This window comes from Magnolia sinica, chromosome 15 (genome assembly GCF_029962835.1).
Source record: "Magnolia sinica isolate HGM2019 chromosome 15, MsV1, whole genome shotgun sequence".
NCBI lineage: Eukaryota > Viridiplantae > Streptophyta > Magnoliopsida > Magnoliales > Magnoliaceae > Magnolia > Magnolia sinica.
The window spans coordinates 71,602,055-71,626,236 of NC_080587.1; the positions used below are offsets into that span (position 1 = coordinate 71,602,055).

General features: G+C 39.7%; 1 protein-coding gene across 3 annotated transcripts; it reads right to left on the bottom strand.

Moving 5' to 3' along the window:
* Nucleotides 1–23,935, bottom strand: LOC131226793 (nuclear transcription factor Y subunit A-3-like). Of its 3 annotated transcripts, XM_058222519.1 has the most exons (7): nucleotides 23,756–23,933; nucleotides 16,576–16,699; nucleotides 14,601–15,011; nucleotides 9,460–9,578; nucleotides 9,277–9,348; nucleotides 980–1,147; nucleotides 1–673 (listed from the first exon to the last, which is right to left on the bottom strand). In XM_058222519.1, the coding sequence occupies exons 3-7, from the start codon at nucleotides 14,899–14,901 to the stop codon at nucleotides 317–319; spliced, it is 1,017 nt and encodes a 338-aa protein (XP_058078502.1). In that variant the 5' UTR covers nucleotides 14,902–15,011; nucleotides 16,576–16,699; nucleotides 23,756–23,933; the 3' UTR covers nucleotides 1–316. The 3 variants fall into 3 exon arrangements, with proteins under 3 accessions (XP_058078502.1, XP_058078501.1, XP_058078503.1); XM_058222518.1 differs by lacking the exon at nucleotides 16,576–16,699; XM_058222520.1 differs by lacking the exons at nucleotides 980–1,147; nucleotides 16,576–16,699 and having other exon boundaries at nucleotides 23,756–23,935.
* Nucleotides 23,936–24,182: the final 247 nt, after the last annotated feature.

Below are 24,182 nucleotides of genomic sequence, written 5' to 3' on the forward strand. Positions count from 1 at the left end.
TTGATTACAAATCCAATTTCAAGATTCAAATCCCATAATCCAATTTCAAGATTCAAATCCCATAATCCTATCAACTAACAGAGTAAAAAGGGAAAGTAGTTTTTTCTGTTCTTAGTTTCTAAACTTTCCATTCCAGTTTTCAACAAAGAAGAGCTTAAAATATGAGACGTTTTTAAGGCCACAGAAATGGAAAAGAGCCAAGGATGAATTGCCATGAAACACCAGAGATGCTTCTTCGATCTGACAGGAAACACCATAAACACCTCATGTGTCCAACATGTTCTTGCGGCCTGGCAAGCGGGCAGCCACCCATCTCTCATCGATTGATGGGAAACAGATGGTGGGACCCATTACAGGTAATACCGCCGCCACCCATGTGGGGAGGGAAGGTGGGGTGGCCCAGATCGGTCCGCTGAATGATGTCATCATTGTTCGAGACGCTCGTTACGTCCGAGCAGGTAGCTGAGGCGCCAGTATTGCTGTTTTCCGAGCGCAGGACGTCTGATTCAAGGATCCCACCCAGCTGAAGGACGGGATCAGAGAGGTTATGGCTGTCAGTGGTGGTGGTTGGAGTTAGCTTTGATTGCTGGAGCTTCTTTGTGTTGAGGAACCGTCCACCGGATCCCCTCGGTCGGTTGATCGCATGACGATGCCTAGACTCATGAAGGTATGGCTGCATATAATCACAGTTAGAAATCAACGAGAAAAATAATGAGAGAATAGGCAGTACATTCACAAGACCCGCACCAGTCATCCACTGGGCCCCATTGTTTAATATAAGATGGACTGTCCCTGATGTGGGCCGCGGATATGCACCGATGCAATCCAGTGGTTCATGCAGGTGGCCGGCCTGATGACTTGACCAGCATGAATTCCTGGTGATGGCACATTCACAAGGGCGCCCACCTAACGGACGGGCCGGATCTTGCACATACATGAAACATTGGCATGTGAGGGACGGATCTGTTCAGTAACATACTTTTCTATCTTTGATCAGTTTACTCTGAGCCTCTAGCTTGGCACGTAACATTCTCCGCCTGATGATTCCCCGGTATTGTTTTGCATTGACATAAATCGGACCATCCTCTTCAAGGTTGAGAGGGAGCGGCACACGTGCAGTAGCCATTCCCAACATTTGGGGATGAATCTGGTCACAGGTCCAATAAAACAATATAAACAAAGGGTGCAATACAAGAGAATTGTTACAAGAAACACATCCACATGCAGCAAGCCACTAGAAAACACACAAGATCCAAGCCATTCATCAGGTGGGCCCCACCAGATTCCATTTGACAAAAAATCAGGCCAAGACAAGTATCAGGTGGGTCCCACATCATGAAAAGGCCGATCGATGTTCCATTTTCAAACAAACGTGTTTGATCATTTTGAATCTAAATCTATTCATGCATGAGATCAATCCACAACTGTTATGGAATTTTTCAGGCCTTTTTTTTAATTGATTATTATGATTTGCTTTTATTTATCATGATTTGTTTTTATTTATTTTTCACATGAAGATCAATCCTAGGCTGTCAACATGTCAGGTCTGAGTCAGTTTTGGTGTACTCGTACCCTGTGTTTGTGTGTGTGTGTGTGTGATTCTAACACATCGAACGGAGGTTTGCTAAGTCCACACACATGTATAAGAGACCCGACTTACATTGGTGTGAGATCTAATCCATCCCTGATCGATTAGATGCCCTACCCGACACGGACCTGACTCATACATGACCCAAACACAAGCTCAGAAGACCCAATGGGGGCCTAAAGATTTTGAGGATCATTGCCAAGTCTCTGTGATTAGGGTGTTTCTATCTTAGATTAGATTGATTTGACATTTGAAATCAATGTAATAGTCGAGGCATCTTGATTAAAGATTTGTAAGAATGTTATCTTTATGCTTTTTGGGCTTCATAGAAGGGGGGGTCCACAGAAAGGGGGGTAGCTCCCTATAGGACAGCCTATTTTGTTAGCCACTGATTGGATGGTTGGGAGGAACCAAGTGATTCTTAAGAGCAAAGGGAATCGGAGGTGGGTCCCACATGATTAACAGTTCAGAACCATGATTACATACTTATCATCATTTACCTAGACCATCAAGTTTGTTTGTCCATGGATCAAATGGTTAGGATTATCAGTTCGAAGTAATTCTTGCAAGGAACAATGGAAGTGGAGGTGGGACCCACAAGAGGGGCAATCTAGATCAATGAAGATGTTTTTGTCATTAATGATCTAGACCATCCATTTTGGTGCCGTTGATAAGATGACTAAAGATCAGCATATCAAAGTGAACTAGGGGAGAACAACAAATCAGCCGTAGGGTCCACAAATCAACATTTTAGATCCATGATCAGCAGGTTTTTTGTCATAAATGATTTGGATAGTCCATTTTGTTAAGCATTGATCGGATGGCTAAGATCATCAAATCAAAGTGATTCTTGAGAGTAAAAGGGATATCCAAGGCAGAGCCCACAAAATGATCAGTCCAGATCAATGTTTAGACTTGTCATAAATGATATAGACTATTTACTTTGTTGGCCACTGACTGGATGGCTAAGACAATTAGATTAAAACAATTCTTGAGAGAAATGGGAAAGTAGAGGTGGGGCCCATAAGTCAGTCAAATCCATGATCAGACACTATTTTATCATAAATGATCCGGACCATCCATTATGTTGCCAATTGATCAGATGGTTAGGATTATAAGATCAAAGTGGTTAGGATCATCATATTGAAGTGATTCTAGAGCAGAACGGGGAACTACAAGTGGGGCCAAGAACATGGAAACTCCCAAGATTAAACATTTTTTCATCAGAAATGATTTCAACCATCCACTTCTTTTGGATATTTGATTGGTGGCCAGCATCAATAGATCAAAGTGATTCTTTTGAGGCATGAAGAGTCAGGTGGGGCCACCTTGTGGACAATCCACATCCATGATTAAATTCTTTCCATAAATGATCAAGACCATCCATTTTGTTGGCCAATGATTGGATAGACATAATTGTTAAATAAAATAGATTCTCAAGTCACCAGCTGAAGCAAAGGTGGAAGGCGCACATGATGGACGACAGTCTTCATGCATGTTTGGTCCTTTTTTGTCAAAAATGAATTAAACCTTCCATTTTATTGAACATTGATCGATGTTTAGATCATTTTATAGGGCCACCTTGTGGACTCTTCACATTCATGATCAATTCTTTTTGTCACAAATGATCTAGACTGTCCATTAAGTTGGCCATTGATTATTTTTTTTAAGGATCATAACAATTCATTAAAACAAAAGGGATGACAAGGCATAATCCAAAGACAAAAGGAAAAATATAAATATAAATAAAAAAGAGGCCTCTTACAAAGAGCCAAAAAAATCCCCAAATACATTGACTATACTGACCCATTCAATGTTTTGATCAAGCCAAACCAAACTCGACTGTTTTGATCGAGCCAAACCAAACTCAACTGTTTTGATCAAGCCAAACCACCCAAGCACTAGGCATGAGACTGTCAATGGGTATTCATTTGCCCGAAAACCCGAAATATCTGACCCAAGAAAATCCTTTTCGGATTCAGATTTTTGTCCTGATTACCCAACTTCTAAGCATTATCATATCCATATCCACCTTACGCAATGGTATTTTCGTAATTTATCCAATTAAAAATATTTTAACTAAAATATTAAACCTAACATATGATCATAGTCGAATCTTAAGCAAAAACAATTTGAATCCCACCTTTTGAATCCTTTTTTATATGAATCCTACGATTTTATGATTTGAATCCTACGATTTAGGATTCAAATCCTGATTTATGATACATATTATACTTGTTTTCTTCTATTTTAAGCTTCACCTGGCTTTCATTTTATATTATTAAATTAGCAGGGGCTTTAAGAATAATAATAAAAATAAAATAAGAAGAAGAAGAAGAGGAATTGTTTAGAAAAGGTAAATTATTTTATTTGGTTTTTTAATAAGAGATTAGATGCTATATATTCTCTTCAATGTTAAATCATAGAGCTTTTTTTAATGATTTATTACTTCTTAACTGGCCAAAACACCAAAATTGATGTATGACTTATCTAGAATGTTTTTATCGATGGTTACGATCATGTTGAGTTGTATATACTGTGGAATGGTGGTTATAAATCAAAATATCTATTTTCGTCAGTCTACAAAATTAAATGTTGCTTTTCCAACGTGATTATGCATTTTTTTTTTAAAGGTAACAAGAACATAAATTATTAAAGTATCCTTGTATGCTTTTTAAGAAAAATTTCTTGAAAGACAAAAGAGAAGAAGAAAACATAGAATCCTTTAAAACTATCATGACGTGGTATTACAATGTGCATGTTGATGGCAAAAGGATGATTGTTGAGTTTTTAAGTTTTATTTATTTATTTATATTTTCATATATTTAAAAGAATTATAAGAAAAAATTCACGATTTACGATATGATTTGCGTTTCGATACAATTCAAACCTTACGATTTCCAATACGATAACGATTTTGACAACACAGGCTATGATATATTAAATTCTTTGTCGTTGCTGACACCGACTTCGATGATGAGGTTGTTATGGTGGTCGTTGCTAATGACTGACTATATATTATTAAAGTTGCTAAATCTTTTAATTTAAATGCGCTGGGATTTAGGTTTATATTAGGTAATTATGTTATCGAAATTGCAATTTTTTACTAGTTTATTAGGTATTTATCCATGTTGAAAATATTTTTCTAATTGTATTAGGTATTTAACTTTTTTAGTTGTTTTTATTTAAATATTAGTCAGATATCCGATTACCTGACTATCCGACTTCCTTGGATTACATTCGTATTTCACTTTTATACAACTTCTTTAGATGATCTCCAAATCCATGTCCGTATTATCCAACCCTAACTGCGCATAAAGATAAACACCACATAATTTTCCCTTTCTTGCATCCCTTCCCGCAACCAATCCAAGCCCTAAGGAAAGCCCCAATATCCTCTGCAAATATGGAAAGAAATTTCCTTTATATGGATTGCACATAAGAACTATGAAAGAAAAAAGTGATTCACCAATTCTGCATCCTTAAGACACATGATGCACCCGTTCAAGACACATGATGCAGCCATTCGTACTGTAAAGACTTCACTTCCTAAAAGAGATCTCGCCTATTCTAAACATGTGTTGTGTGTGCAAGCAAGATGCAGAAACCATTGATCACTTGGGTTATGACCCTTCACCAATTATGCCCCTTTCACCATGTCCTAGCTGCTTTCGAGGTGCATTGGGTTATGCCAGGTTCAGTTTGGGATCTCCTTTGGACGTTGCATGGGGTAACAAGGGGAACAAAGACCATTCTAGCTGGCTCCTGTCGCTGCCGGCTGTGTGGTGGTCAATTTGGGGTGAAAGAAATAGTAGGTGCTTCTGGGATTCCCCTCAATCGGTTGAGTCTGTGGCAGAGGCAGTCTTAAAGTTGCTTTCTGATTGGATAAAATTTAGTTGTTCTCAGGTCTAAGCCCTGGTCCCTGGCCGCTGGCAAGTATTCTTTTGTATTCTTTGCCGCCAGTTATTTGCTCGCAGCTTTCTAATAAAATCATCATAAAAAAAAAAGACTTCACTTCTTAAGGTTGTCCATGGCAAGAACCTCATTTTTTGCCCACCAACCAAAAACACGCAAGAACAAGGGGAGGGGCATTGTCTTTCCAGATAAGATTAATGTGGTCCCCATGAGGATGGTGAAATCTTTGATCTCGTCCACCGAAAGGTTTCTACAAGATCTTGGGGCACAAATGTATGCTCCTACCAACTCTAACACAATGAGATATGGAACCATCACAAGCAACCGCTATCCTAAACAGCCTGGGAATGCCATGCGAAGCGGGTTGTCCCCATACCATTTTTCCATCCAAAACATCATGCACGAGCCCTCCCCTTGCTTGAAAAGGATTTCCCTTATGAATGAATCTGCCGCTTCAATCACTGATTTCTGCAACCCGAACCCCTTAATAAGGGGAACCACCCTCCTACCACCCCATATGATTGGATAGATGTAACTGTAAAATCAATGAGAAGAGATTCTCAAGTCATGGCATCGAGCAAAGGTGGAACGAACATGATGACTGGTCTAGATCCATGTTTGTACTTTTTTGTCAAAAAAATGAATTGAACTATCCATTTTATTGACCATTGATCAATGCTTAGGATCATTTGACCGCAATAACTGTTAGAAGTTATGAGCAACCAATGAGTCCGATGCAATCATGACCCAGATTGACAATATTGACAATAGAACCTATCATAATCAATTTAGAAGCAAGTGGGAGTCTATTCTTCCATAATATAAACACCCAAAAACTATTATTTTCAGTCCATTCTTTTAAAGAAGATGGAGAGTACTAATAACCAAATACCATTAATTACAGAAGATGATTGCAATTAATGGCGCCCATCCTCATGAGTAGGCAGGAGGACGAGATTGAAGACTTCACCATCCTCATGAGTTGGTAGGAGCAACAAAGTATGCTCTCCAACAGAGTTTGGCTTCTTCAATGTGCTTCATGGATTAGAATTGACGAAAGCAGTGCTTGCCGGTGTTGGCTTTGCAGCTTGATTGATATCTTTTGACCAGATCGACGGCTAAATGGCTTCATTAAAACATGTTTGATCCTGAAGGAGTTGTTGAGCCTTCATCAGAATGTTTCTGAGCAGATCCGGCTTGGCTGCATAAAGCTTGATCTTTGAGAAGAGTTACTTCTTCACAGAGCCTATTAATTTCCTTGAGGGGGTCTTGCTGGATCTGTGTATTAAAGTCAGCAAGGGCTGCTTCTTTGAAGGATTTTGGAGGGACCAGAACTGGTTGGGAGTGCGATGGGTGACCGAGGTGAAGTTTGATTTTTTAAGAAGGGATATCAAACTTGTTCCACCATTTACCAAAGATTATCCAGTATGAAGAGGGGGTAGAAGTAGCTGGGTTACGCTTAATTTGATATTCCCAGTGAATGATCCAAGGGAGAATGTTTGATGAAAAATTCCATGGTTTACTTCATTGACGGGGGAGCTTGGGGAGAGGCCTTAATTTGCAATTGAGAGAGACATCGTTCAGGAATAATAGTATGTTGTGGACCATAAATAATCCACCCTTAGTCTAGGAACCAAGCAGGAATTGTTTGAGAATTTTTTGTTATAACTTATGAACCAAGAATGAGATTTATTGGAGTTTCGTAGTAGGTCATATTCCAATGCGTCTTGATAGTCAAAGTAATTGAAAGGGAGCATGATTCCATTGGGGCTCTTTACAAATTTATTTTGGGAGAGGTTCATTTCCCATTCAGGAGGAGAGATGACTTGGAGAAGGCTATGTCATTGGTAGAGGTGTACACGAGTCGAGCTGAACCGCGCTTTGCCCAGCTCGTGCTCGGCTCAGCCTTCGAGCTCGGAACAACAGCTCGTGCTCAGCTTGGCTAAGTTTGAGCCGTGTTTGAAAGGGAGGAAGAGAGGGAGGAAGACGGCTATGCGTCGGTGCGGCCGTGCTGGTAAGGGAGGATGAGGGAGAGAGTAGAGAGAGAGAGAGAGAGAGAGAGAGAGAGAGAGAAGGAGGAGCTTCGCCGGCCGGACTGACAGAGAGGGAGGAAGAAGGCCGTGCGTCGATGCGGCCATGCGGGTAAGGGAGGATGAGGGAGAGTGAGAGAGCAGAGAGAGAGGGAGGGGGGGAGGAGCTTCGCCGGCCGGACTGACAGAAAGGGAGGAAGAGGGGGAGGAAGAGGTGGGGTAAGGTTAGGGTCGTGCGGACGGGATGTATTTTGAAAAAGGGGATAGGGTTTTTTTTTTTTTTTTTTGAAGGGTATATATACCTTGTACCGAGTCGAGCCGAGTTCGAGCAATATTCGAGTCGAGCTGGGGCAAGATCGAACTCAGCTTGAACTCATTCCGAGCTCCAAAAACCAGCTCAACTCGGTTCGAACTCAGCTTCGATCCGAGTCGAGTCAAGCTTTTTCGAGTCGAGTCGAGTCGAGCGAGCTACCGAGCTAACTCTGCTCATGTACAGCTCTAGTCATTGGGTGGATCATTTTCCTTTGTGTGAGAAATGAAGGCATGCCCTTCTTTCTTTAGGGGAAGAGTTGGTCTCATGACCACCCACTTCCTACTTCCTAATCAGCCTCATGATGCCCAAATTCACATGCAAACATGCTAAGATCTGACTGTTCAAATTCCAGATAGTCATATACCTATATAAGCCCTGATGTCCGATCTAACCTATTCAAGACAAGACAGCTAGAAATCCTGACAGCCGCTTTTGATGGGAATACCATAAGCCCTGACATCCAATTTGGACATCTTGTTGGCCCTCTTTGACGTGAATATCATAAGCCCAGATGCCCAATCTGTCCATTCATATTCAATATAAGGATGTTGACATCCTGACAGCCCCTTTCATGAAACAATCACAAGCCCGAATGCCCGATCTAACCATCAATATTTAAGATGTGGACACTGGACATTGCGCCAGACCATATTTGGAAGAACCATGAGCAAAGCAGCAACAAATTCAGGTGCAAATACAGGAAAGCGTCTGTTTCAAAATACTATTAAGTATTAATCAAGTATTTAACACCAAGAAGCGGAAGCAGGCGGGCAAGTATGAAGCATTTGAAGCGGGAGCATGACCTAGTTAGAAGGATCCTGCAACTAAGCATCGGTCCATTTGAAAATCAGATCTGACCATTCATGCTTGATCTGACCATCGAAATATTTATGTCACCATCAGACCTATGTAATGATTTTTATTCAAGTTAGGAAACCCACTCAATTCAAGGAGGAAACCAAGACCATATCATGTCTGTAATTGAGGCGCACGTGGTTGTATAACATGATCCATTGATGCATCAGCACACATGCCAATATGGAACACATGAAAGATCATACCAGTCTATCAGGTGGGATAGTGTAGATTCCCAGCCCCAAAATCATGCATGTTAACTCATCAGGTGAGCCACATTGTACAAAACAAATGGAGGGCGAGGTAAAAACTTATTTTATCTATCCATTTCTTTCATACACTGAAACCCATAAGAAAATTGGCCTGCTAGATCATCGGGCCACAATATCAACACCATATCCCACTTAATGGACCGGTCAGATATTTCATGTGTGACATACTGGAACATGTGCTGGCATGTAGATGGGCAAGACTATACACATGTAGACTTAGCAAACCTCTATATTTATCCCATTTTGTGCAATCATTTCTATAATTAAATATTTAAGAAGCCAAGATTCTTAAGAGGCGCTTACAATAGCTTGTGGTCCATAAGATGCCATTATCCCACAGTAGTATGGATCTACATAAGCATACGGGAACCGAGCCTGTAAAGGAAAACAGAAGAGGGATTAGCCATACAAAGCACACCTAGAAGAAGACACAGGCAGAAGGCATGATTCAGGTAAAGGCAGTCTCAGCTTGATGCATGGACTTACAACTGACTGGCTATGGTCAACCTGCGACCGTGGGAATCCAAGATCAGGACCTCCCAGTGAAAGAACCGACTTCACATGTCCATCAGCATTGGGCCGCTTCCCATAAGTCTCATCATTTCCTAAGGGAAGCAGAATAGCCACATATAGTGAAAGCGAAATGGGTCAGAAGAAAGCAGGAAGCAAACACTCAAACAAATATGTGGAGAGAGAGAGAGAGAGAGAGAGAGAGAGAGAGAGAGAGAGAGAATCACATAAGAACTAGTTCTCATGAAAACCCGTGAGAACCTCACGAGAGCCATCCCACCATGTGGCTTATATGAAATTCGGGCCATACATACCCTTTATCTGACTTGAACTAAGGGTCAGGCCAAAAATAGGCTGTTTTGCAACTCAGGTGGGCTCCGGTGATAATCAAGTGTGGGTGTCCCCGTGCACCTTGTTCCCTTCATTGTGGCCCACCCTAATTTTGCATTGGGTTGATTTTTGGGCCCTATAGGTTTCATGAGGTGACACATTTGATGGATGGGTTTGATGTTGTGCATATGTCACGTGGGATGGGTTATATTTGCAGACCGGATGTTATTCAATTGAAAAAATATCATTGACATAAGAGATGTCATTTCCACTCTACCTATTTCTATATATGGAAAGTTCAAAAATCAACATATAATAATTGAGAAATTACAATTTTTTATTTTTTTCTTTTTAAAAAAAGGAAGGTTTTGTGACACCTTTCGGGTGGGGGTAGAAGTCTTTTCTATTAGGTAATATATTTATCCTTCTGTATGAAGATCGTAAATTCAGTTCTTATTCTTGTAGTCGGACTCTATTAGGTATGTCTGACCACAATCTCCATAGGCGACACAGATTGCCTGGTGACCCGGTCACCCAGGATATCCCGGTGACCCAATGAATCGGGATTTGGTTGGGCCACATGCCATGTTAGAGATGAGGCCCATGCAAAGCACGTTACAAAGTTGTTTGGTCAAAAACGTACTTGACTGGGCCCCATCTCTAATAACAGCTCGTGACCCAATCAAATCCTACATGCCAGGTCACCAGGCAATCCGCTTACCTCTTATCTCTTCCTTGTCAAAGCTCGAGTTATGGAAGAATGAACCAAGGAGGTATCAGCATCAACTAATTTTATTACGGGACATCTAATATTGGATAGACCTCATGTAATAATTGTCATATTTCTACAGTATCTTTTGTTTGAAATCTTTTCTACTAGGTAATCTATTTATCCTTATGCATGAAGACAATAAATTCGATCATTGTGGTCAGACTCTATTATGTATTTCTAACCACATTCTCCATATGGGACGGAAATTGCCTAGCGACCCGATATGGCGGGATTTGATTGGGCCACGTGCCACTGTTGGAGATGGGGCTCATGCAAAGCATGTTTGAAAATTGTTCGATCAAGTACGTATTTGACCGAGGCCCATCCCTTATAGTGGCTTGTGGCCCAATCAAATCCCGCCATGTCTAGTCATCAAGCAACCTGCTTCCCTCTATAGTGGAAGAAGGACCCAAGAGGGAGGTATCAGCATTACGAGACAGCTCTTGATGTTCATATAGAACTATTATGTGCCTCTACATCTAACATTGGATAGACCTCATACAATAACCATCTTAGTTCTAACTTGCTAACGGATAGCATCTCTACCCTTAACTATCAAAGCATTGTAAATATTAGGCATCTTGCCCAAGGGAAAAGCTACACCCAGTATTGGACCAATGATTTGAGATGCACCCCAGGTTTTTTTTCTTCAAGTGTGGAAACCCCAAGACAAAAAATAGTAGGATATATTCTCATAATAATAATAAATTGAAATATGTCGAATTCTTTTACGAATATTACCGAATCGAAAATAAATGTCTAAGATCAATTAATTCAATAAGAAATGGGTGCTAGCGCTTGATTTCGTTAGTACCATCCAACTGAAATTCGATCATTTACCCATTCACTGAGTGAATTTTTCAAGTCCAACCAATTCTCCTTAGGGGATGTGGATTGCCTGACCACATTCTATTATGCATTTCAAACCACATTCTCCATAAGGGACGCGAATTGCCCAATGACCCCGATGACCCGACGTGGTGGGATTTGATTGACCCAAGTGTTGCCGCTAGAGATGGGGCACATGCAAAGAATGTTTAAAAGTTATTCGGTCAAGTATGTACTCAACCAAGCCCCATCTCTGACTACGGCTTGTGGCCTAATCAAATCCGCCATGTGGGGTCACCAAGCAATCCGCTTCCCTCCATAGGGCCCTCCAATCTCTTCCATGTCCGAGCCAGGGTTATGGAAGAAGGAACCGAGGAGGAGGTATCAACATCAGCTAGTTTTATTATGGGATAGCTCTTGATGTTCATATCGATCTATTATGCGCCCCTATATCTAACATTGATAGACCTAATCCAATAATTGTCTTAGTTCTACCATATCTTTTGTTTCATTACTTCTAGAACAATCACAAACACTTTTTTGTATTAAGGATCTACCTCATAAGTGTTGTACCTCAAGTGACATTAATTTGCTAACCGACAGTATGTCAACTCCTTACTACCAAATCGTTGTAAATATTAGGCATCTTGCCCAAGGGAAAAGTTACATCCAATACTAGACCAATGATTTGAAATGCGCCCCAGGTTTTGTCTTTTAGTGTGGAAACCCTAGGACCAAAAGTAGTAGGATGCATTCCCATAATAATAATAAAGCAAAATACGTCGATACTTTTTATGAATATTATCGTATCAAAATAAATGTTTGATCACAACTTGATCAGTTAATTCAATAAGAAATGTAGCTAGCAATTGATTTCGTTAGTACCATCCAACCAAATTTGATTCAATCATTTACCTATTCACTGAGTGAATTTTTCAAGTCCAACCATTCTCCGTAAGGCATACGGATTGCCCAACCACATTCTATTATGTATTTCTTGTTGGGGAACCGAGGAAGCACACAGAGACGAATCAAGCAAAGGAAAAACCATTTCAGGAAAAAACCACGGCAAAAAGCAGCGAGTACTGCACTATGAAAGCAGAAATTACAAGAGAAAGAGATTACCGATTCGAACAAGCCTCGAATCTACTCCACAAACCCAAGCTATGCCCTAGAAACCCTTAGGAACAAATTAGAAAGCCTAGAACTCCTCTACTACTTCTCAAATCCCAATTACGCCCGCTATATATAGCATAACATAGTATCACAATTGAAATAGGAAACAAATCCCGCACTTAATGCAATTTTGCGCGCACGCTCGCTCGATGGCATCGACGATCTGTTGATGGCATCGAACACCTTCGATGACATCGAGTAAAACACCAAAACGTTTCAACAACAAAACATGGATTTTTTGGATTTTTCCGATGGCATCGACAGATCCTATTGCTTACAAATCTAAGATATCAACAAATTTATAACCACGTTCTCCATATGGGATGCGGATTGTCTGATGACTTGACGTGGCTGGATTTGATTGGACCATGTGTCATTGTTAGAGATGGGGCCCATGCAAAGCATGTTTGAAAGTTGTTTTGTTAAATACGTACTCAACCGGGGCCCATCTCTAACAGGGCTCGTGGCCAAGTTGAATCCCGCCACATCGGGTCACCAAGCAATCTTCTTCCTTGTCCGAGCTCAAGTTATGGAAGAAGGAATTGAGAATGAGATATCAGCATCAACTGATTTTATTACGGGACAACTCTTAATGTTCATATAGATCTATTATGCGCCTCTGCATCTAACATTGTATAGACCACATACAATAATTGTCTTATTTCTACCGTATCTTTGTTTCATTACTTTTGGAACAATCACAAACACCTTTTTCATTATGGATCTGCCTAATAATTGTTATACCTCACAAGTCGCTTTAATTTGTTGACTGATAGTATCTCGATCCTCAACTACCAAACCAGGGTAAATATTAGGCATCTTGCCTAGGGGGAAAGCTACATCCAGTACCAGACCAATGATGAGATGCGCCCCATGTTTTGTTTTCTTCAAGTAGGATTGTTGGATGGATGGATCATCATGCATATGTAGGATAGACGAGGACTGTAGGAATACTACAACTTAGGGATTGAAAAGTGCTATCCTTCTTGGAAGCTATCTTAAATTTTGAATGTTTTGTAATTGTGTTCGTGAAATAGGAGATTGTATATAGTCAAATTCCAAGAAAATTTGTATGGACATTTCATTGGCTAGGGAACAGGTCCATAGAACTGCGTTTATACAGGGGACTCTTTCCCATTGTTTTAATGGATCCTTCCTGTCATTTTTTCCATTTGTTCCTTTTGTTCAATCTTTTTATTTTATTTTTTGTTCGATAAAGAAAAAATGCTTCAGACCAGTTGCAACTGCACACAGAGAGACCAAGAGAAATTATACAATGCATAGGCTGAACATTTGTATGGTACTGTTTGGCTTTCAGTTTTTACAGGTGCAGCCCATGGTCCACTCTACAGCTGGCCTGCACTAATAATCTCCCAGATGGAACAATCCTAACGCTTCGATAGGTGGCCCAACAAATAAACAGTTAAGAAAAATAACATGTCAATGGTTGACATTCAACAGGATAATGGCTAAATATTCTATGTTGCTAGGAACTTCAAATCTGAGCATTTTCAGTGCATGACAATCTCGATTGAGGTCCACACTAGACCAATGGTCTGGATTAATAAACCATGGTCCCTACCCTTTTTCTTTTTCTTTTTTGAAAGGTGAGAAACACACATAATCTTACACCCCCACACACACATGGGTTCTCTAACCCATGACCTCAGAGTAGAAACACAGTGTATACCACTGAGCCATGAGTAGAGACCCCTACTTGCACAAACTGAAAAACCAAACGTACTGTAAAAATTATCAGCCTGAAGATTGTATAATACCTTATATATCTGAGAGAGCATTAGTCCAAACCAACTGAGATATATGAGCACACCAACCATTTTACAGCTTTCCACAGTCCTAGAGAGGACACAGGTAAGGTTTTTAATCTTTTTATCTTCTTTTTTAATTTATTTTTTTTTAAAGAGCAAGATGCATATGCACCTCAAGAAGCAATAAAGAGAATCTAACTTAATACAACTTTCTCTATTACAGAAGAGAGATTAACTCATACCCGACTGTCCTGAAATGCAATGCCCATGCAAGTTTCCTCCCCCTACATTCACCGCATCATGATGAGATTGACCAGTTGACTGAGTAGAGGATGATTCTTGGTCTTGAAGTTGACGGCCCAACTGTTTCGTGTTGTGACAATGTTGTGTTGGAGAGTCCAAATTCAGGTTCAAGCTCTTGGAAAATGAAGATTGTGGAATCTGAGACCCAGCTGCATTCCACCATGATGGGCAACTGGCCGTGTATGCAATCCCTGAATGGACAGAACTTTGATCTGGCTCTTTCTTGCCTGTGTTATGCATTCTTTACAACCTTGTACCAATTTCTCCAAGTTGCCTCTCAATGACAATGCAAAGAACTTCCAGATGCTCAGGAAGGTTCCAAAATTCTTGTGTTGCTAATGTCATCAATGCTGACCAATAAAAAGAAATGTCATCAATGCTTGCTCCTAAATAAATAAATAACTACTTAAGTTGCACTGGCCTCATATTTATTTTAATTAAATTAAATATTTGCAATCTTGAATCCATGGCAAGAAAAGGCAAATTATAGTCAATGAAACACTGGATTCCTAGTTGAGCAAAGATACATTCCTTCAATATTAAATAAACAACAATGACGAAAGGGGTGGGGTGTGGGGTAACATCCTTTCAGCTTTCAAGGTTCTTTGGGTTATGCCAATCTATGAGGGAGCTGCTTCTGTCTTAGCAAGGAGGATATCCTTCTCCTTCCATCAAAAGGAATTCACATCTGGCCTTGATAGCTGTTTAATGGTGCACACAGTGGGAGAGAAATGACAGATGCTTGAGGGACAAATGCCACTCAGTTTTCTCTGTCAATAAGGTGATCTCCATGTTAAGGGAGTGGGATTCCTGAAACCAGGTTGGGGTGTTGTATTTTATTTTTCTGTTTTCTGTTTTCCTGCTTTGCCTTCAGGCAGTTTAATAATATTCATCCTTAAAAATAACAAAAGGACTCTGGTCAAATACATCAAGTTATGCAAACTTCCAATCTCAGAGACAACTAAAGCATTTCAATAGAAGAAAATGGAAGAAGTGAACACTTGTTGCACCAAGGTGCACCAAAAAGTGGAAACAATTTTTTAAGTGCAAAGAGAAATGTTAACCACCTATGGCAAAGGGGGCAACTTGTCCATCGAACTTGAACGTGAATGTTTTAACGAGTATACCGCCATAGACCAAACAAGCAGAAAATGAAAGAGACCTCTGTAAGGACTCGCCGAAAAAGTCTTACTTGACCTCAATGATAATAAAAGTGTCTAGGAATACAATGCAATAATCCCATCAAAAACATACACAATCCTCCATATAGGCTAACCGCAACATTTTTGTTGAACAACATTGAAGGAGTCAGATATCAGTACTGAGGACAAATAGCTGCAAGTAATAGATCAATTCCCCCCATCACCGTGAAATGGCCCACCAAAACTTTTAAGCCCTGGTTACTTTCATTGCTGCCATTGAGATTTAGCTTGAATAAAACTGTCCAAGTCCATCTAATCCAGAGGAATTAGATATTAATTAAAAAGAGGACAGCCTAAAGGTGCAGCAAGGAGGATTAAATGGATCAAGTTTGCTATCAAAACAGGCCGAGTATGCTGTCAGAGTGCACAATGACTGATCAGCTTGACGTTAGTAGAAAGTATCAACACAAAAAATGATCCCGAGTCAATTACCATAAGAAAACAAGGCACGCCAAAAAAGGATGAATAACCCCATTCAAGTGATGAGTAATTAAAAGTCTCCAAAGCATAACGAGACGATGTACAAAGCTCCCATTGATGCCGAAATAGATATGTGACTTTTCTCTCTCCCATGTTTAACTACAAAAGAATGAGGTGATAAAATAACCCCTAAGAGCCCAATAAAATTATGGTGCATGAGTTTAAGTTTTACAAACACTTTAAAGAGATGAGAGGAAACAAGCGGTGAAGATTTAGGAAGCAGAAAGGATACCACTATGTTCCGGAAAGCACCGAAAATAACACCCAAAACTTTTTGCAGGCCATCCACTTTACAACACGGCCGTTTGGGGAAGCATGACAGCACGTCCAAGAGTGCACTTAAAATGGGTTTTTTCCTGTTAAATGGACAAAATGTCAAAATTCAAAATTCACTTCAATCTTGTGACATTTGGACGAACAGGCAGTGAGCCGGTGACTCCTATGGGATTTTACAAATGCATCATGAGGAAGCAAGTGAAAAGGCAAGCACGATAGCAGCAATCTAAAGCAAAAATAATATCTTTTGGTGACCCAAACCAAGGTTCAAATATTGGTATTGTTGCAGATATCAGTTTTCTGAAGGAAAAAAAAAAAAAAAACAGTAGGCATTGCAAGGGTGGTGATGGGTCAGATTTGGGTCATGTCAGGAGCAGCCTGAGCCTGACATATTTACTTAATGGGCCCAGAATTCAGGCATGAACCCAACCCAAGACACATTATAAAATTACCAGGCCAGACAAAAGAGGATATTACCAAGCCAAGCCTGGCCAGTCCTAACCCATTTATCAAAAAGATAGGTGAAAAGAAAGGCTCAAACCCTGGACCTTTAAAATCTAAAGGCACATCTTTACCTCCAAAGCAAGCACTTGGTTGCATGATCCTTCTAATGATGTGCCACTCCCACTTCGCATCGCACTCTCACTCCCACTTCCTAACCATTTGTACTTGATAACATTTTGAAAGAAATGCTTCCCCACTCCCATACTTGAATTTGTTGCCACTTCAGTTCATGCTTTGGGCAACCAAGCAACCACAAGCTCATAAACTAATGGTGTAAACATACATTTATACACACACACACAAACACATACATATAGGTCTTGCTAATGTCCTGACCTTTATGGGGACGTTAGCAATGCCCGCAAACATTTTCCAATGACACATGGCACATCCAATCATCAATTGGGGCAGTTCATTCAATAGTACCAATGGGAGCAAGCCATGTTACAAAAATCACGCCAATTGGATGATCCTAACCGTTTGAATGGGGACAATTTGTTACAAACATCTGTTGTTTATGACTTATGAGCCATAGATCACATGGTTAGAATTATCAAACCAAAGTGATCAAACACTTTGAAAGCTTAAGTTCTATCAAGCCAAGTAATTTGGTGTTTTTTTATGATTGTGCAATTTAAACTGATCAAATCGCATACGATCAGATCCTCGTCTATCACTATTGATTAGAATAACAATGAAAAGATGTTATGTAATGAGCCAAAGTCACATCCAAAACTAAGATGGGATCTATGTGGTGACCAATATTAGTTGTTGTACATGGAAAGGATTGACAAGAGAGATTCTTTCTCCTTTTTCTTTTCCCAACCTGACACTACATGTGTGCGCAAGATACAAGGTAGTTTTCAACCTTAGCATACAGCCCAAGAGGACTTTCACACTCTGAAAAAACCTCCTTGCCAGTGTAGCAGGGTTCAACCAAAGTCACATCCAAAACTAAGATGGGATTTATGTGGTGACCAATATTAGTTGTTGTACATGGAAAGGATTGACAAGAGAGATTCTTTCTCCTTTTTCTTTTCCCAACCTGACACTACATGTCTGCGCAAGATACAAGGTAGTTTTCCACCTTAGCATACAGCCCATGAGGACTTTCACTCTAGTTGAATGACTTAAATGTAGGTTAATAAAAGCAATTTTTCCGTATTCCACATGGACACTAATCAATATGCACGCAACACACACATGAATGCTCTACCTCTCCCTAATAAGGGCTTCTCGGTTATGACCCATCACTAGATATGTGTCATGCAGCAACAGTCTCTATCCATTGTCAACAGTCTTGTCATCTAGATTACATTGTACCATCCATTCAATAGTCCAAAATATCTGATGGTAAATAATCAAGACTTCGCTCCAAATGGTCTTTAACCATCAATACAAGTATCTGGGACCATCTCCCCCCCCCCCCCCCCCCCAAGCCTTGTCCCAGTTATTTGGCATTGGCATTATAAATGCTGTTTTGCCAATCATATCAATCCAAAACTAGAAATGCACTGGAAAAGTGTGCCAGCCATACCTTTAAAAAAATTGTGGACGTTCTACAAGATATATATAAGATCAACCATGCTTTTTGGGACAGAATGTTGGGCACTTAAGGAACAACATGTTTATAGGATAAGCGGTGCGGAAATGAGGATGTTGAGATGGATGAGTTGCAAGACAAGGATAGAATTAGAAATGAATACATTCAAGGGAACTTAGGGGTAGCACCGATAGGTAATAAAATGAGGGAATGCAAACTCAAATGGCTTGGACATGTGCAATAGAGGCCCATAACCACACCGGTTAGGAGTGAGTTGGTTCAAGTTGAACGTTATAAAAGAGAAAGGGAACTGCACTGGTTAAAAGGCGTGAGTCAGTTCAAGTTGAAGGCTCTCAAAAAGCAACAAGAATGCCCAAACGGACATGGGTGGAGGTAGTAAGAAAAGACTTGATATGATTTATCGTTTAACTAAGGATATGGTTCGTGAAAGGGTGGAATGATGGAACAAGATTCATATAGCTAACCCCAATTAGTTGGGATAAGGCTCAGATGATGATGACAGTGATGGTAATATATCAAGTCAAGGCAAGATAAATCAATAGACACCCTAAAGAAAATGAAAGACCATCCATACTTGTCCTGCCCACAAACGTTGAATGACAAGGTGAGCATTCTCATTTTTTGTAATGGCACTAGAAGCCTAAAATGCAATATTTTGCTGGGCAAACTAATACCCAGTGAGAACTTGCCATTATGAATGAACCGAGTGAACGCTAAAGACCCAACCAAAAGCTCAAGACTTCAAATATCATAAATGGGGCACAAGGACCTCAATCATAAATCAATAGGAAAATAAAGGTTCAAAGAGGGGAACCAATTAGCCTCCTTAATCCAGATTAATATATTTGTATTATCATATCAAGGTTCTTAAACCAGCCATGGCAGAGGCCCACATTAGCAACATCAGCAAGCCAACACAATCGCGCCTGGTAGTAAACCACACCCCGAATGGCAAGCAATCAAAGTAGGATCATGAAAGGGCAGCTGCCAATATAGGACACAATATAGGGTGCTCCATATCATGTTCAAACTCCATTCTGTGCAAAATAGATCTACACACTCAAGTTCAGGAAGTATTGATGTTTCTTGTTCTGTTTGTCCTCTTTTTCTTGGAATTGTGGGAGTGTTGTTGTAAGTAGCTATTTTCAACCTAAGGGGTTGTTTGGATGCCTATAAGTTCGGTAAGTTGTAAGAGACTTACAACCAAAACTTCAAGGCAAGTTACATGGGGGAGGTGTGAGATTTTGCCTCCATTTAGTCAAAAGCTAACATTCGAAAATTCTGAATCTCGTGGTAGAGGGAGAAATGCACCTCATTTACAGCAACTACAGAAAAGTGATCATTCAAGCACCTACAGCTAGCAGAGCAGCACCAAAGAAGCCATTATAGCACCTACAACCAATAGAGAAGCCATTACAGCAACCAACAACCATCAGGCAAGTCTCATTCATCAGCCATTACTGGATGGTTGAATGGAAGCCCTATAAAGGGGGGAAATGGAATCGTAGCACAAAAGCTCCTCTGCTCTCTCCATCTGGTGCAGCATCAAGGTCGGCATCCTCTTCTCGTTTCTCCTTTTCAATTATTTTTTAAATTTCCTATTGCGTCAAGACTTATGGTAGTTACCATACACTAGAGTTGTGGGGCCCATCCTAATGTGTAAATGTCGTCCAAGCAGTCCATTAGGCCTTCTTTGGCACCATGGATTTGAAATACCCTTGATTTGGAATCCTCCGATTGTGTTTGACACCCTGGATTCAGAATCCCCAGTCATTCAAAAGTGGCTATGCATAGTATATTTATAGGGGTTTGAATTTAATTACTAAATCAACTTTAATATCCCTAATTAGCAAACGTATGTAATGATTGACACAATGATTGTAATAAGCCCGTCGAAATATATACTTCGGTCGAAAACGATGAAATTCCAAGTCTCGGATGGGCCATATGCATAGGATCACATCCGAGTGACTAACCAATGATTTTTAACCATTGATTTACATGAACAATGTTTGGACTGCGCAGATCATTCTATTAAAGTAATTTTAGTGATACAGTTGATAATCTGTGTTTTGGGATATCATCAGTGGGCCACGTGCCCAGTAGATTAGTAGCCTAATGACACACATGTTACACATGACTCATGGGAGGATTTTAGATGTAATCCTAGCTTCCACCTTGGATTTCAAACCCTCTCAAAGAGGCGATTTGAAATCCCCAGTTCCTTTATTGTGCCAAACAGGCAAGGGATTTGAAATCCCCCCAAATCCATGGTGCCAAACGACCCCTTACATGAGTTGTGTGGAGCTCAACATTATGAGTGTCATCCACCCCATAACACATTTTGGCCATAGCAAAGGGAACAATGGGTCACATCGAGAAGGGGAATAACCATCATTGAAACTTCCAGGTGGGTTCCACTGTGATTCTAATATGTAATCCAACCCAACCCATTTATCAGGTGCGCCCTAGCTAGACATGGCCCGTATATGTTGGGCCCAGCAGATTGGTCCAGATTAGATTTCTAAACTGCCCATCTAAACAGGATGAGAATTGCATGTTCCCCTGGCTTTAATAGTCGTATACTCCTACATGTTACCACCAGCTAAAAAGATTTCTCAAAACTAGAATATTCCTGAATTGATTATGATGTAATTCCAGCAGGACCTATATTTGTGAAAATTTTGCAGCCGTATTGCTCCCATTTCATCAAAGGCCATTAATGGATAATCAGATTTATGATGTGGGAAGATTGTTTCTGTAACCAATTGCTATAGGTACTAATCGTTCTCCATCTCTGCTGCAGCAGCAAGGTGTAATCAGGACCATGGATGTTTAATTCGCATATCCTTGAGATTAATGTAAAGCATAAGAGCATACGTGCATGCATGGATGCATATGCATGTGCATATGCTCTGGAATTTCTACAATCAGATCCCTTGTTGTTTCTTTAAGAGTGGGTTGCTCTTTGGTGTGTAAGGCGCCAACGAAGTAGCTAATAGGTTAGCTACATAGGTCATAACAATGGTCACTCACTGTCAATTCATATTCAGATCTTGTGTAATGAATAGTCAAGGTTCCATGTTTCTTGCATTTCTTTTTTATGAACTTCTATGTTCCTTTATTTCCTCTTTCTGTTTAGTTGCTTGTAGAAGGTTCATGTAATTGACATTATCTTGCTACAATGGAGATGTGTGAGTTAATGATCAATCAATCATTTGTCGATGTTCCTTAATTGAGTGAACCTTAGCTAGAAACATATATAGTTGGAGAAGATGATTACCAAATAAACATTTTTATTGACGTGCTTTATTTGTTGGTAGTGGATTGTGGTAATTAAGACTTATGTTTGGATTTATGATAATACTTTTAATTTTCTTGTTGCTTATATTAAGTTACTACTCCACATTATAGCCATCCTGAATATGTGGGCCCGCTTTTGTAGTCCACTTGATGATTGGTTTAGCCCAAGAATCAGGTCAAAGGTTCATCTAGATGATCTCAACCCAATGATGTATTTTGTGCCAAGATTTCTTATGTGATTATGAGATATTGGAACGATTCCATACTCCCAAGCTTTGTTTAGAGTGAATACATAACAACTTTCCCGTGAGAGACTTCCAGGTTGCCCAAACACAAAAAACTACTTATATGTAAGTATAAACTACTTATTTGTAAGTATTAGCATACATCCAAATAGGCAGCATGTATGCATTCACACTTTTTATTTATGGTGTTCCTATAGCTTTTACCTTTATCTCTATAGAGATTTCTAATCTAGAATTGTACTACACAAAAGCACCCATAAGGCCATAACAAGATTCCAACACTTACGAGACATTTAGGAACAAAGACTTTGATAAACTATTGGGGTAAAGGACAATAATTGTAGTCTACCAAATGGGACAACAACCACTTCAAGTGCGGCCCATCATGGATAGGCCAGGGATGGTCCTCAACCCACTTCAAGAGGTACGGCCTGCCATGGATAGGGGATGGACAGTCTTCTTCTACAAAGATGATGGAAACCATTCGTGACATGGACTTGAACAAACCATCAACCAGTAGGCAATGCAACTAAAAAATGCAAAACCCACGATAGGTGGTGAAATTCCACCAGCGTGAGTGTGTGGGGTGCGTGTGTGTGTGTAAAATAAAATTTAAAAAAAAAAAAAAAAAAACTAGAAAATGCAAAACCCACGATAACCGATTACAAGAGCAAAACAAATCAAGAAATGTGTTTACATCTCAACTGCAGAAAATTTGAAACACAACTCATCCCAGGATGGCCAGGAAAAGAAGTCAAAAATAAAATATTAAAAAAAATATTAAAAAAAATTTACTAAATGAAGAAAAGAAAAGGAAAATGATTGAAAGAAAATCACTGCATAACAATCATAATAAATAAATAAATTTTTATTTTAAAAAAATAAAAAAAAAGGAACCATAGTTCCCCCCCCCGGCTTCTTATTCCTGTTATACAACAGTCCAAAATTACCAATGAAATGGGGATACCCATCAATCATGGGTGTAAATATAACTTCCAACTTTTCATATTCAAACACAACATCTTCTCAAATACACCCCTCAACCATGAAAAAACTTACAACTAAAACCCATTTCCCAAAAACCAATGAAATACCATTAAAAAAAACAATAATAAATTTTATTTTAAAAAAAAAAAAAAAAACTTACACCTAAAACCCATTTCACAAAAACGAATAATAATAATAAATAAATAAATAAAACCCCAAATCCAATAAATTTAAAAAATAAAAAAAACAAATACACCCCTCTTCCATAAAAAATAAAAAACTTACAACTAAAACCCAATTCCACAAAACCAATGAAAAAAAAGTTAGAAAAAAAAAAAAAAAAACCCAAATCCAATGAATGAAAAAATAATTTAAAAAAAAAAAAAGAAAAAAAAAATCCCAATACAAGTCTTCAAAGTGGTATGATATTAACACCCTATATTTTCATTACAGATACAAGACTAACCTTTTTCAGTATACTATTTAAATACCAAAATGGGTGTAAATAGCAGTTCCCAATGAGAGTTCCATACCTTTTTAGGAGTTTTGGGTGTAAAGTAGGAAGGAGTTTGGAGGAGTTGTATTTGTGTAGGAAAAGATTAGAACATGTCTCCTCGCTCGGAACCCTTTGGAAGGTGCCTTCTATTCCACAGCAGCAGCATCACCCCCGAAAACAACGGCCCAACTCACCCCATCTCCCTCTCTCTCTCTCTCCCTCCTATGCAAACACTTCTCCGACCTCTTGGCTTCACTAGAGAGATTCGCGCGAAGAGAGGAACAATCACGGGGGAGATTGAAATTTGAATAGGGGAGGGGGATGCTGTGGGGCCCACTTTGATGTTTGTGTGATATCCACTCCGTCCATCTGTATTGGTGTATTATTTTAAGAGATGGTTCAAAAAATGAGGAAGATGTAAAATTGAAGCGAGCCACGTCACAGGAAACAGTGGAGATTGAACG

Bases quoted from the DNA above. Each gene is read 5' to 3' on its own strand.
- LOC131226793 (XM_058222518.1), bottom strand. From the start codon at position 14,901: ATGCATAACACAGGCAAGAAAGAGCCAGATCAAAGTTCTGTCCATTCA. The intron at 9,349-9,459 runs GTAAGTCCATGC...TTTCCTTTACAG, and splicing joins TTGACCATAGCCAGTCAGTT to GCTCGGTTCCCGTATGCTTA. The intron at 674-979 runs GTATGTTACTGA...GATTATATGCAG, and splicing joins AACTGATCAAAGATAGAAAA to CCATACCTTCATGAGTCTAG.